Source organism: Schistocerca cancellata, chromosome 9 (assembly GCF_023864275.1).
Source record: "Schistocerca cancellata isolate TAMUIC-IGC-003103 chromosome 9, iqSchCanc2.1, whole genome shotgun sequence".
In the NCBI taxonomy this organism is placed as follows: Eukaryota; Metazoa; Arthropoda; class Insecta; order Orthoptera; family Acrididae; genus Schistocerca; species Schistocerca cancellata.
Window position 1 is genome coordinate 21,490,340 of NC_064634.1, and position 15,976 is coordinate 21,506,315.

Here is a 15,976-nt window from a genome sequence, read left to right on the forward strand (position 1 = left end):
TAGCTCGGTACGGGCTTTTGTTTAAAGTTTCGAGAACATACCTTCACCGAAGAGTCAAGCAGTATATTGCTCCCTCCTACATATATCTCGCGAAGAGACCATGAGGATAAAATCAGAGAGATTAGAGCCCACACAGAGGCATACCGACAATCCTTCTTTCCTACGAACAATACGAGACTGGAATAGAAGGGAGAACCGATAGAGGTACTCAAGGGTACCCTCCGCCACACACCGTCAGGTGGCTTGCGGAGTATGGATGTAGATGTAGATGTAGATGTAGATGTATTGGCAGGAAGGTATCCTCATAAGGAGGACTCAGCTGATTTCAGGATGTTACTTGTTTATGATGATTAAAACATTTATGTACCTATTAGGAATATGTTTTTAAAATTTACTTATCTACCCATAGCAGATCATAAAACTATAAAAATTGTTGCTTCTTCCTCTTAGCCTGTCTTGTTGATGTGAAGTCTTAAGAATTAAGCATGATTTATATGTTGTCTCATTATGCACACAGATTTTAGTGAATGATTTGTGTTCAAGCCAGTACTAATAAAACAAAACTACATGGTTCCAGAGACATTTTCAAGGCTCAAACATTTATGATGTATGTAAATGCAGACTGAAGTGACAAGTGAAAATTTGTCCCAAGACCAGGATTGGAACCTGCATATCCTGCTGGAGACCCAGGTTCATATCCCGGCCTTGATACAAATTTTCACTTGTCACTTCAGTCTGCATGTATACATCACCGTCTCTAATAAATCAACTACCTGATAGTTTATTGTTCTTAATTATGTATTTTAATAAAGAACTGTTTCAAAATTTCCCAGATGCTCATTGTGGTGGACCGAATATTAGGATTTCCTGTCTCAAGCCCACTACCACGCTTTCTCACGGGGCTGGAACTTTTGCTGAGTAAGTTTGAGGAATGGGAACAGAATGCTCACCAAGGAGTTAGTCTGCTGGAACACCGTGCTGCTCTGACACAGCTGATTTTCGACTGGAGACGGAAGGAACTGGACTGCTGGAAATCGGCATTCGATGCTGCTTTGGCCAGGTAACTGGAAGGGAATTTGTTGTGGTCTAAAAATACACAATTTGCAAACATGTGGTATGGTTCACTCCAATTTGGTTTTTTGCAGAATATCTATCAACAGAACATTCTGCTTATGAAAAGGGTAGTCAGCATGATCTCGCTAGCTAATGTTTCTTGTCCCTCCTCCCACTCCCCCCCCCCCCCCCTCTCTTTCTCTCTTTCTTTTTACAACAGAGTAATGTCTCATGATTTCATTGTTACCTATTTATGCAAGAGTTCTATGTTGGATTTTCAGTTTCTTGCTACCCTTGTACTAAGCTCCAAGCTGCAAGAGATTTAGTCCGCTGTGTATTGTCCTTTGCTATTATAACATAATAAATGAACTCTTCTTTTCTATAATCCTTTCATCATCCAGCCACGATATACTCCACTAAGGCACGTATACCACATGATAACCAAAGAAGACATGTCAAGTTGTAGTCAGGCACTTGGCCACTAGGCACTAGGCCATTAGTCCAGATTATGAAGATATAATCAATGAACCTGAACCAGACTAGGGGTTTGGTGTTTTGGGAGGTTAGGAAAGTCTTCTCTAGATGATGTCCACCTGGGGACAGCGTATCTGAGTGACAAAAACTCCCTTTCTCACTATACTGGGGGCTCACTAAGGCCTTCACAGACAGGCACTATCCACTAGGCCTAGTGTGCAAACAGATCTCCTGTGCCATTTCCACTCACATCCCCGGTCCTGCCACCACCCCTAAGAACCAGTCACATAGGAGCGTTCCCTTCATCACCCAGCACCACCCCAGACTAGAACAACTTACCATTATATCCTTCGCCAGTGTTTGGAGCACCTATCATCGTGCCCTGAAATGAGGGCCATCCTACTCGAGATACTTCCCACCCCTCTTAAATTGGTGTTCTGTTGCCCACCCAACCTCCACAACATCCAAGACCATCCATATGCTACTCCCAGTACCAACTCCTTGCCACAAGAATTGTATCCCTGTGGAAGATCAGGTGCAAAACCTGCCCTATCCACCCACCCATTGTATTTGCTGGTAATGTTTATAAAAAAATTACAGGTGACAGAGCATTGCAACGATGCTAGCGCTCCACGTGGTAACATGTACATTGCAGTGAACAGAAGACAAACAACTTCTTTTATCAAATCTACAGCGAGGCCCTAGATTTGATTAAATATTTGACGACATTTTACGAAGTTCCCTATCACACCATCAAATTTCTTTGACAAAGATATTGGACAAAGAAATTTGATAGTGTAATACCGGCCTAATGGGCTACAGCAACAGATGACTGATGTGAGTGCCCTTGCTAACAGTATGATTTTGCCTGTAGCACCTCTCCTGGGTTCGTGATCATATCGGATGGACCCTAGATGAGTGGAAAACTGTGGCACGATCAGAAGAGTCTCGATGTCAGTCGGTTAGAGCTTGTGGCAGGATTAGAGTGCAGCAGACTCCACAAAGCCAGAGACCCAAGTAGTCAACAGGGCACTGTGCAAGCTATTGGTGACCCGATAATTGTGTCAGCTGTGTTCACATGCAATGGACTGGGTCCTGTGGTCCAACTGAACCGGTTGTTGACTGGAAATGGTTATGTTCAGCTACTTGGAGACTATTTGCAGCCATTCTTGGACTTCATTTCCCAAACGATGATGCGCCATGTCACTGGGTCACAGTTGTTCGCAATTTGTTTGAATAACATTCTAGATAATTCTAGTGAATAATTTGGCCACCCAGATCACCCAACGTTAATCCCATTGAACATTTGTGGGACATAGTTCAGATGTCAGTTCGAGCACAAAATCCCGCACTGGCAGTACTTTCGCAATTGCGGACAGCTGTAGAGGCAACGTGGCTCAATGTTTCTGCATTTGAATCCGTATCACATCCAGTTGCAAACACTACGCCAAGCGAAAGGAGATCCTACACGATATTAGAAGGTGTCCCATTACTTTTGTCACCTCAGTGTATTTTACTGTTTGACTTGTCATGCAGGAATGACTTGTCAGCTGTTTCCGTTATTGCTGGAAAGTAGCTGGAGCACCCAACTACACCAAATGTTAGGCTCTTGTATTTGCGCAACTTCGTCTTCTTCTTCCTCCTCTTAACATGTCAGTGACACGCATTTAAATGAAGTGTAGTGCCTCAGCAAGGTGCATTGCTTTTGTGTTTCCTGATAGGAGATCCTCTTGCGTCACGAGGAGATGGTGTAAACAGGGCAGTGAAGGAAATGGATCATTGTCTGTTCGACACCGCACGCACAGGACACATCTGGGTTATCGCACGGTACCCATTTGAACAAGAAACTTATAGTTCGGCCAGATCCTATGTGAAGACAATTAAGTGATTTCCGTGTTGGCCACAACAGACTGTTTCATGGGGGGCAGATCCTCTTTTGGAAGTATTCAATCACTTTTAGCTCTTTCCTGCCAGTGCTGAGGTCTCTCTTCCGCCTTTGACTTCACTGAGGGGTATGTACTTGAGATGAAACTTTTCCTACTGCAAAGATGTTGAGCAACAGCTTCATGCCCACGATGTGTGTGTCTGTCATCATTGTCGACTTTGCTCCTCTCGGATTTCGCAATTACTGTCTGCCCAATATCGGCTGGAGCTATTCTGACCAGAACCTGGATCTTCTCAGTTGGGGCTGGTGTCGAGCATTGTGTCATCTGGTGGCAAGTTGGGCAAAGAGCAATACCGACGTGTTCCAAGTGGCAGGATTGGTGCCACACTGGGGAAGCATATTCTCCTGCCAGGCAGCACGAGGCTAGAGCTGAAGTCAAAGTACTTGTAGGCTTGCATCACAGTGTGTGCATTTTTAGTTTTCTTTAAGATATTATTTCGTGCTGCAACCTTCAGTCGGACGTGTCGCAATGTTCCTCAAATGCCAGACTCCTATCGAGAATAACCCTTTGGTATTTAGGGGTAGAGATGTGAGTGAGAGGAGTTACCAGCTATGAGACGTTTAACCTGCAGGTAGCATATTTGTTACTGGGATGAAAAATGCTGACTGCTATTTTAGCATATTTGTTACTGAGATGAAAAATGCTGACTACTGTTTTGCTCGAATTTAGCTTCAGGCTGTTGACCTCGTAACACTTTCCCAGATCGTGACGAGCAGACATAAAATGTTTTCAGTGTCTTCAATGTCTTACATTGGGCAGAGGTGGCCAGATTGTCTGCATAAATAAATGAGGTGCAAGCCTTGTTATGTGGTTGGTCATTGGTGTACACGTTAAATAGTGTGGAAGTAAGAATGCTTCCTTGGGGGAAGACCTTTTCTGTTGCTCACCTGTTCTGCAGTGTTCTTCTTAAAGGTGTTTGTCTTTGGTTGTGTTCTACACCTTTAGGAGAAGTTTTCTGATGTTTTCCATGTCGTAGGCCATACTCAGGTTGACAAAGGCAACACTGGTGTCAGTACCTTTCTCAAAGCTATCCTCAGTATGCTGGGTAAGAGTCAATACCTTCCCTGTGCAAGACCACCCAGGTCGGAAACTGGCTTGCTCTGTAACGAGCTTATGTTCTATGAGTGGAGTGAGGCAGGCTAGATGAATTTGTTCAGATAGCTTGGTCAGATGACAGAGTAAAGATATTAGCGAAAATTTTTCAGGTCGTCTGATGATTTTCCAGGCTTGATCAGAGCGATAACATGGGCTTACCTTCAGAGTTTCTAATTGTTGAACATTTCCAGGCAGTCATTGAACGTCTGGTGGAGCCAGTCGGTACCCCTTCTGCCAAGGTGTTTTAACAATCCTACATATACGTGTCTGCCCCATCTTTCAGAGCTCGGATACCATTAGTGATGTCTTCTTTTGTGATGGGGCGACTGATACCATCGGTTTCTTATTTTATATTGTGTGTTACCTTATCAGTAGTTTTCAGATGCTACCTGCTGCACTTCCCATTAAGTAGACGTTGATGGGTGATTTCATTTGGCGTGACGTTGCTAAATCGTACAGGTTTGTGAGTGCCATTGGAAAATGTCTTTATTGCGGACCGAGACTTCTTGCTGTTTTGTGTAAAGTCTAGATCTGTCTTCAGCTTGCACCACTCAGCTCTGTAAGGGAAACCTACGACTGCATTAGTGTGTCACCTAACTCCCTCATTATGTTGGAGAAAGGGTCTTCCACAAAGCTGCAACAGTAATCGTCATATAGCTGCATATTACCATCTTGTAACCATGATACATAGCTGGTTCTGCAGCCTTTTGCAATGCTCTGACATGCTGCTTTAAGTAGGAGTTTGATAAATGCATCATAGTTCTTTGGATTTGAATCTATTTCCAACACTTTATCTTCAACCATTTTGCTGAAGATGTCCCTCTTGGTGTTTTTAAAGTTGAATTTGTATTGAAGGCATGTGACTTGAGGTTGTAAAACTTTGTGGGTGGTCCACATAACTGATCTGTGTTGTGCGGAGGGTATTGCTTGGAGAACCTGCTTCTTTATTATTTGCCTGGTGTACAACTGACAAGAAGGGGATCAGGGATGTAACTCTTCTCTCATCGACAGCAGTAGAATGTCTTGTCTTTGGTTGCTTTAGATCACAGGTGAGCTTGAGTTGCTGGCACTCTGTCCCACAGCTCAACTTAAAAGTTCATCATTGTTACCTGCACTATATCCCCAATCAGTGTGGTGGCTGTTGTAGTCACTGATAATGACTCTGTTTTCTGGTTAGCAGTAGGGGGATTGTAGACAGAAGTTGCAGTGCACTTTTCGAATCCCATAGCTAGGATTTTGAAGTCCTCATCATCTTTTAGATAAGCAGATTTTATCACAAGGCTTGGTTTGCAGAATATTGCAACTCCATACTTAGAGTGAGGTGTCTCCATAACTAATCTTTTGCCATCAATTCTTTGTCAGCAGTCATTCATAAGATATTGGGTTTCTTGTACGCATAAAAATCACAGTTTTTGACATAGGTCAGATAATAAAACTGAATTCGTGGTTGAAAATCCCTTGATGTTGATTGATCAAGGACAAATACAGCTCAGAATGTGTGTTCGTTACAAGGAGTTGATGTGTTCTGCATCGTCAATTGTAGGTATCCATCCACTAACTCATTTAAAAGGTACTGACTGTCAGCTTGTATAACAGCTCTTACATGCACGTTATGGGATATGATTATTACTGCCTGAATATTTGTGGCTATTGTAAATGCACTGCATGCAGTGTGTGTGTGTGTGTGTGTGTGTGTGTGGGGAGGGGGGGGGGGGCATTTTTTTATTACTTCCCTCAGTGTTGTCCACTGACTTAATAACAGTTGCTTGCATAACACTCTGAGTCTGTAACATGCTGAGTTATTCATTTATACTGTACTGTAAAGAATAGGGAATGTTGCAGCATTGAAAGAGTTTATGTACCACTGATGACATCTTGGTTATGTGAGCTGTAAAGTTATTCACACGTCCAAGCACATGACTAAACAGTGCTGTCAAATGCTTATCCAAGACATCTAATGTTTCGTTGGGGATGTTGTCTACAGATGTTAAATTGATTGGTCTCTTCCATGTATACAAAATTCTTTCACTACTGCTAAACCACGTCTTAGCAAAGATTAGAAATTGGAAAAATCTGGATTTTGCAATAGATGCAAAATAATGTGAATTCTGCCTCAAAATGCAAAAACACAGAATTACCAAATAGATGCTATTTCATGGCAAATTCTATACTGAGGAACTATTTTATCAGAGATAGTTTGGGTAGCTTTACTTTTGGCATATTAATATCGAAAATGTAACCAATTTTCCGTTTGTGACATTGTACATTGTTTGGCAAAGCCCAATTTGGAAAAATAATGTGCATCAAAACCTGTCTGCAAAATAAAAAGTGCACAAATGAAATTACCTCCAAGTGTGCCCTATGCTCTGGTGCCATGATAACTGTGGGTGGTTGAATGATTTATTTAAGATACATGCCATGTAATGCAGCTTAATATTCAGCTGTGGGATCTACCATATTATAACAAAGAAATGCATACATTTATTTATTAGCTAATGTTCAAAAGTTGGTATAGTGTGGACACTTTTAATGTGCCAAATTAGGTGGTAGATGTTTGAAATGATGGTTGCATTGAATACCTCTAGAGGTCAGGTGTGAAATAACTTGTTAACAGTATTCTTAAAATCACAACAAGCAGTTGCACGGTAGCTATTCCTGGATGTTTTGTGTTGTGCATTGCTCGTTGTTTTCTTTTCTTATTTTGAAGTGAGTGAAGTGTCTAACCCTAGTCCATCACGGATTTCGATTATGATGCTTACAACACCATTAGAGTGATCCTTGTGACAATAGCGTGTCAGTTCTGCTTTTGCAGAATGTGGATGTGGGCTGCTGACTGTGAGAGGGATGTAGGGCTAATTTTCCTGCACTGCTCCTTTCCCCTTGCATGCTCAGAATTCTGGTTTGTTTATGCTCATGGTCAGCTGCCACTGTATAGTGTCTGCACTCTGCGCTATAGCAATCGAGGGGAAAAAAAATTGTCACTTTTTTCGACTGTGCTGAACCCCTAATGCTTGAGTAGAGTTATGTAACTTTGGTTACTTCTACTCTGCACCTTGTCATTTCTACCTGTAGCACTGTTGAGCATGGATCACACAGCTATGAATGCTCATGAAAGGTAGAGATTAATATTCTGCAATCAGTAATCATTGAATTGAATGGGAAAAGACAAAGAATGTTGAGAAATACCTTAAATCAGAGATGACATTGGTTCACCCATGGGAAAATGCTGCTGCTTTTCAAGACAAAAATCATTTGTTTAAATACAGCCAAATGGAGTCGATGGGGGGGGGGGGGGGGGGGACTGTTTGTTGAAGTTTTTGCATGAGCAAACATTTCAGTATTTCAGTCAAACAGTTCCCAATCGGCATTTTTTCAAACTGTCAATTTCAAAGAAGAAATGCTCCATTTGTCTTCACTCATGTAGCATGACAACCTTTAAATTTGTGCACCTAATCTCTTCTTCTTCTTCTTCTTCTTCTTCTTCTTCTCTTTTTGAGAGAGAGAGAGAGAGAGAGAGAGAGAGAGAATTAAATCCTGCTCTCTGCATCTGCATAATTCTATCAGCTGATAGCTGACTTCCCTTTCATTCATTCCCCCCACCTCATTCCATGTGTTCTTGTACTATTTTTCCTTCTCTTTCTTTTCCCACTATCAAAATCCGGTTCCCTGTCATAGTTAAGGCTTTGTCTCTCTTAACAGTTTAAATAATTTAATTTACCTCATTATAAATTCTTTCAAACTCCTCATAATTTACAGAACTAGGATACAAATATATCCTTGATTTCCTGAGATTGGTCATGGTTTTTGTGTTTATCTTTTGCTATGATAATCCGTTCACTATGCTCCCCAACTCACATTTCTATTTTTTGTTTGTTTGTTTACATTCTTTGTTCATTATTACATCTATTCTTGTACTACCCATATTTGATTATGCATTGATGATATCTAGCCTGCCTATATATTTGTGTGTGTAGCATTCAGCTTTACACCTGTTTCTTTCTGCGACTGTGTGTGAATTGTTATTACTTTTTTTTTTAGAGTAATCATCATCCATATATGTACTGAACTTTTTCCCTTTGCAAGAATCATCATCTTCTAATTTACTCATAATTTATATTTGTTTCTTTTTCTGATTGCAGGGCGGAAACTAAAGCCACAAAATGGTGGTTTTACCTCTTTTCAGTAATTGAGTCCTTTGTCTCTGATGAAGGAGAGAAAACTTCTATCGCTGAATTGGAAGGAACGTTGAAAGCATTTATAGAAAATGGAACACTTGGAGACTTTGAAACCAGACTTGAGATGCTTTTCAACTTCCACTGTCATGTGCTGCATATGGAAACTTCAGAAAGGCAAGGTAGGACAGTATGGAAAATTCTCTCCTGCTTCTATACATTCACTTTTCATATTTTGTGGATTGTGTAGGAGAACAGTCAGGGATATGAAACGAGTTAATGTTTCCAAAACAGAGAACAGAAAACCAGGAACTGGTTTTGTAGTATTTCTTTACAAGCATGTGCTACTTTACTGAAATATAGTTTCTTCCAGCTGAAAAATGCTCCTCTCAGAGCACAAATAAATCAAATACTGCCCTCTGACAGAAAAGGGGAACCAGCAGCCTTAATCCTCATTCCACCTTCCTCACCAAAAATTTTGACACACGAATGTATTTGCGTCGTCCTTTTCCCCTTAAGCCTTCATACTCGGTGTCTCCATCTCACTGCTACCATCTATACGTGTCTCTCCCCCACTGTCTCCTTTTTCTCTGATTAGCACGATCTCCTGTCTGTCTCTCCCACATCCCTTTCTCTCTTACCACTTTTGGTGTCTCTCTGTCCTATTGTCATTGCCTTTGTCCCATTCTGTTTCTCTGCCATTGCCACTGACTGCTTCTTTTTTGCTTGCAGTCTGCTTTCTTTCTCTTGACCACCATTGTCTCCTCTTCACACATGTCCTTCGGGAAGGTTTGCTCAGCTTTTTGACCTCTAGACTGGGAAACTTTTACACATGGCTGTAGGGAGTGTGTGAAAGTGGACAAATTTTTCGTGTTAATAGTTTGCCGGTCTTGGGAGGAGGGGTGAAGGAGGGGAGGGGGCCGTGTCCATAACCCCCCCCCCCCCCCCAACCCATGCCTATTTATGTTCTCCATTCATTCTCTTTTTCATTTCCACTGTCTCCTCTTTTTTCTCCCACTGCTGCTATCCCCATCCAACTCTCATTGTCTTTTACTGCCACTATCTCTCACTATCACTATCTCCTCTCTCTTTGGCTAACACTGGTATTCTCTTCACCCATCTCTCTCTCTCTCTCTCTCTCTCTCTCTCTCTCTCTCTCTCTCTCACCACCATTGCTTTCTTTCTCTTTCTCTCCTACTGCCACCGGCCTCCTCTCTCTTCCACCATCACTGTCTCTCTGCCACTCTCTTTCAGCACAGAAAATGTGAATATGCAATTTTTTTTTTTGTGAGTAATGCAGAATTAGAGTTGAGGCAGCTGGTTCCACACTTTTCTTTACAAGAGGAACATAGTCACCTCTTTTGTTATTTGAGAGGAGCATTATTTCATCTGGTTCTCTTCTCTTCCCTATTACAGCAGAATATGCTGCATATATAAAGTAAATTCAGTAGGTCATTAAAGTTTTAATATTTTATCTATATACTTCCGACACATTTGCATGTCTTGACACATACACACAACAGATAAGTACGCCTGATATATGGTTTACTCAAATTCATCTCCCATCCAATGCAAGTTCACTTTACACTACTATACATAAAATGCACAACATTTTCAGACTAAACCTACAGTATCCCAAAAAGTACGGTGTTTGATTTGCAAGTATAAAAAAATTTCTTGTGACAAAATATTCTTCCCTGGGGTGCTTACACTACTAGAGGGTGCTGTCGAATGATTTCCAGATCAAAGGTGTGCAGTGCCCATTATATAGAGTTTTACTGATGAAAAAATGGGAGCAGACATGATATTATGTGCATAAGTGTGGTAACTTTGAAACCTCTCGATCTCAGTAATGGATAATGAAATCAAAATATCTTTTTTCAGTCTCCGCCAAGAACATCATTGTAAGAATATATGCCAAAAATTTCTATGATTTCCCATGAACAGAAATTATAGATGTGGCAGCCCCCACAACTGGTACTTTTGGAACCCAAAAATCATGGTTTTCAAGGTTTTCTCAGTTACTGCCCATAAGCAATGGTGCTTTTATAAGCTGCCTAAGGCCCACCCTAGACCACACCTGAATTAAGAGAATCAGCTGATTTGCTGAATTTGCCTTGGCTAGAGGAAATCTTAAGGTACAACATCAGCAGCCTTAAGAAGGAAGCAATGGATCGCAGAAAATGGAGAGGCAAAGGACCTGCAGATAACTGATGATGATGATGATGATGAGAAGAAATCTGTAATGTTTAAATTTTGACCCTATACTATAGTATAGCTACAGCATAACCATTCTTTCGATATGTATACAAATGGTTGCTAGGCCAAGGGCTGTCCAAAACACTTGACCTCTTATCACTGTCAGACCTGAGATGTAATCCCCCTGAGAAACTGCCTTTTTTCCACTTGGCTTTTTGGAACATATTGGCAGTGTGCACAGTCTTGCATGAACTGATGTGTGCTTACATGTGCTAATTGAAATACAATAAATTTGACAGAAACTGTACGAACCTGAACAAATCTGCATCTTCCTCAGGTCTAGTAGTTACATTTAATCTATTACTGTCAAAAATACTTACCTCAAGCACACTGAAAACTATCCAAGAGAAATAATTATCTACATGCTGTAAAGAAAATAGATCTATTTGTAACAAACTATGTTGAATTATTAAACACAACTTTCAAAATTATTTTTGTTAAATACAATGTGACCCAGAAATTTATAAAACCATTATTTCCATGAAAATTTATGTCTTTAAAAATTTTGTAATTATTTACTGTCAAATAAGTTAGGTAAGTCAAAAGAACCAACAAGGACTGTTTTATTATGAAACCCTTTAAATGTTTCATGGGCAAATGTAAATGTCATTCCCAAGTGAGCAGCCTGTTTGATATCCAAACTCTGATGTGTTACGTATCTTTTTATGAAGGTGGGACACAGTTCTAATGTAAATTGCCTTCCTAGATTTGTAACAATATTTTACCAATGAAATAGGTTTGTAGTTATAGATATACTTTTTTTAGCTTTCTTATGTGAGATTACCACTCCACTTCTATTCCTTGCGTGAGGAAAAGATAGGGAGGGAGTGTGGTATGAACCCTTAATGTGTTTTGTACTTGAGTTAAGATTTTCTTGATTGTTTGAGGACAATTTCTTAATGTTCTAATTATTTGTTATGATTGTCTTACATAGATTTTCAATAATCCCTAATGAGAAAAATCTTTTGAGTGGGTTGTGTATCTTACTTTCCACCTTTCATTTTTGTTTTTTATTTTATTAATTTACCAATCAAAACACAATTGTCAGTCATGGGATATTCTTCAGTGATTCAGCAGTAAAACTGTATTTATGAAAACAAGAGATCCAAATCTGAATCCTAAAAGGTAGTTTTTCAAGGCACATCTGAGCCTGGACCCAAGTGATTCACTGCTTTCATATCACGATAAATAACTTCGTGCAGACAAGTGACTGACAGATAGGCAGCATAACCTTTAAATATACAGGACATTTGGCTATTATAGGAACAGGTGAACGAGGGGAGTACAGGATGGTGAAACGAAAAAATAATCCCAATAAACATACGTCTGGAAATCGGCTGTCTTCCTGACATGACATATTATGACTGAGAATATGAACACCATATGACAGACTGCTGACATGTACTTCAGGATAAACACATTACAACACATTCTCCACATGGTCACATTTAATGTGAAGGCAGGCTTCACAGCTTTCCATCGATGTCCATTACACATTTAGAAATCCAAGGTGTGTTCCGAATGCATAGACAACCGTCCACAGTGAGTTTATAGAGACTGTCGACAGGGCTGGAATACACCAAAGCTTCATCATCATAAAAAAAAAAGATTCATATTGGGGAACCTGGAAGGCTATGGTATTGTTGAGCCACAGCCAATACACTTGTTGTCAACTGCTATTTGCTGGTACTTAGGTATCCGGAATTATGATAACATCAAATGAGGGCAGTTTATCACATTTTAATTGATGTGTCACTTGCAGACTTACCTCATGCATGCTGTCTTGTGCTAGTAATGTTTAAAAATGTTAATTCTTCTAGCAATACTGACAAACTGGGCTGTCTGACTTCAGAAATGCAAATTCTAACTCATATAATTGAAGGAATCATATAACCACATTTGTTTATTGAAAAAGCGCACAATACAAAATTAAAATGATAAACACACCTTAAATTTAAATTCAAATAGAAATGAAAGCTCTTTAACCAATTTTATACATCACATAGGATGGTCTGAAGTTCATTTTCTGATTATAAGTGAAGGTTCAATTCTGAATACTCAAAGAGAACACACATGTAAGATAACATTCTTTTATTGAATCATAAAGTACATTGTACTTGAACAAAATGAGCAATCATTGATTATGTGAGGGTGAGAATGAATGAGTGTGAGATAGTGGGCTGTTAAGCCACATTAAAATTTGTTTTATAGTAAGCAATCAATCAGGGAGTGGGTGCCATAAGCAGCATGTAATTGATAAGTAATATAGCTTCTCTGGATGGCAGCCGCTCAAGACAAAGATATCACTGCCATGCCAAGTATGCACTTATAAATATTTTAAATAGATTTTAAATCGTACAATTGCATGATAGATTACATTCACCCCCAGTGGCAAGATACTTTGATTACTAGCAATAAGTAAGTTTTGAGCCATTTTATATCCACATGTGATTATGATTTTTATTTTGATTTAAGATATTCAACTGATTTTTCTTTTTTATATTGATTCAAGATGCATTTTGTTGTTAGTACAATGTTCTTTTCATGGTTGAGTTGAACAAGAAAACAAATATTACATAGTGATAGATTTTTTTTCTTTTTGAAACAGATTGTAGCCTGTTAGGCCCTTTCATTTGTACCTATAATTGTGAAACACCTTGTGTACATTTCATTAATCAGCAATGTAGTAGTGTATATCAACTTGTTTTCATGTATAATTGATGTTGATGTTGTTTATTGTCTTTTCAGAAGTGATGTTGTGTTTGCTGTGGAACTTATACAAGAGGTTTTCGCAGCTAAAAGTACCTATAGCAGAGCGTCTCGCACGTCTGAGAAACCCTATAGAACGAGAATTACGTGATTTTGTAAAGATTTCCCACTGGAAGGACACAAGTTACTGGGCAGTACGGGAAGCAGTTGCTAAGAGCCACCGCACTGTCCATAAGCGTATTCGAGAATTTGAGAAAGTGTTGGCTGAACCAGCTCTTGTTCCTGGTGTAGGAGTTAAAACTGGAGGGACAATTTTTGTTAGATTCCCCACAGTTAATGCTGCTGCCTTCATCATGCCTTTGGCTTGGCGAGTAAGTCCAGTATTTAATTACTTTTTTTTATTACAGCTTTGTTGGCCTTTGTATGTACTTCAAGTTCATTAACAATTCAGTCCCACTGTCACAGATTTTATGTTTCTTTGGAATATATATATCGAAATGCTTTAGAATGAAGTATCTTAAAAAACAACAAAAAAGACTCCATGTCCTTTCTTAAAGTATGTAAAGCTTTTTTTGTTATATGGTGCTATAATGCTAAGCAACGAGGAAGGTGATTATATGATGCTTTGACCAGGAAGGGAAACAGAGCATACATTGCCAACTTGATCTCTTGGGCCCTACATCAGATGTTGCATGTCTTCTCCTGGCAGTTGGCAACTTTGGAGCAGGCTACATGTGAAGAGTCAGTAGCTGCCTCTGTCAGTTTAGTAAATGATTAGTGTAAAAGGATAACAAGAAAATGAATGATTTATAGAGTGTAGATTATTCCATCATCATACCTGCCAACTCTCCCGATTTAGGCGGGAGACTCCCGATTTTCCACTTTTTCTCCCACCTCTCAATTATTCCAGTATTTCTCCCAATTTTTACTAGTTATCGTCAAACTTACGATATTTGTTTTGAAAACCCTCCATTTCAGATTTTCTTTTTTCGCCAGTTGCCGGAATTCGTTGCGTATTAGTCGACCTTAATCGATACGTATCGAAGCTTATAGAAATCAAGAAGTCGCGCGCGATTTATATATCGCTAGTTATTCTTCCTCTTTCCCGTGCATTTTGTCGAAGATGTACCCGTGTCCCGTAGTGCACATTTAGTAACCTCGGTAGTGCACAGTGTTCTGCTTGGACGTGTGCTGATGCATAGTGTTGTAGTGTTTTGATTTGGGGCTTTGTTTTTAAACATGGCCAAAAAATATAACTCTGTCTTCTTAAAACAATTTTCGGAATAGTTTCCGTGCATTATCGAGTTGAGGAAAGGCCCATTGTTCGCCTTTTTTACCGTTTGCCGATGTGATATTTGTGTATCACATGGTGTAAAAAGTGATGTTTCCAAACATGTGGGAACAAAAAAAGCACCGAGACAATTTGAAGGTATTTTACATGTTCTCATGATTGTTCCAATGTTTCTTGCTAATACTGAGTACTAATAGGCTACATAGCTAGAGTAAAATAGGAGAATTTTACGAATTTCTGTAATGACATAGTTTCCCTGAAAATGTGTAATACTAGCTAACTTCGAACATTCAGAGATATAACATGTGAAATCGTACAAGGAGAAAGTAGATGCTGCCCCTGAAAAATAAAAAAAGAAGTGGTTGTGTTAAGACTTCAGCATACACCAGAGAACCAGTTGGCAAGACTATTTTTACAGTTTTCATGTGTGTCACAAAACAGTATGGTGGATGCTGTTTTACGGCAATCATACTTTTTTTTCTAATGCCAAAAAACATCCCAACCTAACAGCAGTTAGCTGGTCGAAACTACAAATAAGGGTTACGGAATCAACATTTTGGGTATTTCTAATGTTTCTATATGTTTTTTTTAGCCATTATATAGCTTTGTGGCGCCTTAAAGGAAAACCTTTCAGTTGTCTTAGGTGTATACAAAAATGAACCACAGCTTTTTGATCTTCCATATCTCCTGATTTTTCCTGATTTTTAAAACTGAATCTCCTGATTTTTGGTTTTTGTAGGTTGGCAGGTATGCATCAGTAATTGGAGGAAAATAGATGTATTAAAAACAGAAATACACAGTACTGATGGTCCACACTGTTGTGGAATATCAGTACTGTTTGTTTCAGTTTTTAATGTCAATGCAGTGTGTGCACGAGGTAGTGGAAAATGTTTGGTAGAATATAAGTAATGGAAGGAATAAAGGCTTTGAAAGGTCGATATGCACATAGGTAAGACAGGAAAGTTGCTAAACTTAGG

At 39.5% G+C, this 15,976-nt stretch overlaps 1 protein-coding gene across 1 annotated transcript in view; it reads left to right on the plus strand.

Moving 5' to 3' along the window:
* The window catches only part of LOC126100727 (midasin-like), a 426,770-nt gene that overhangs the window by 79,490 nt on the left and 331,304 nt on the right, over positions 1-15,976 (plus strand). The window contains exons 15-17 of the mRNA XM_049911346.1: positions 834-1,060; positions 8,708-8,922; positions 13,748-14,079. Coding sequence (XP_049767303.1) covers positions 834-1,060; positions 8,708-8,922; positions 13,748-14,079 — 774 coding nt within the window. The remainder of the gene's footprint in view (positions 1-833; positions 1,061-8,707; positions 8,923-13,747; positions 14,080-15,976) is intronic.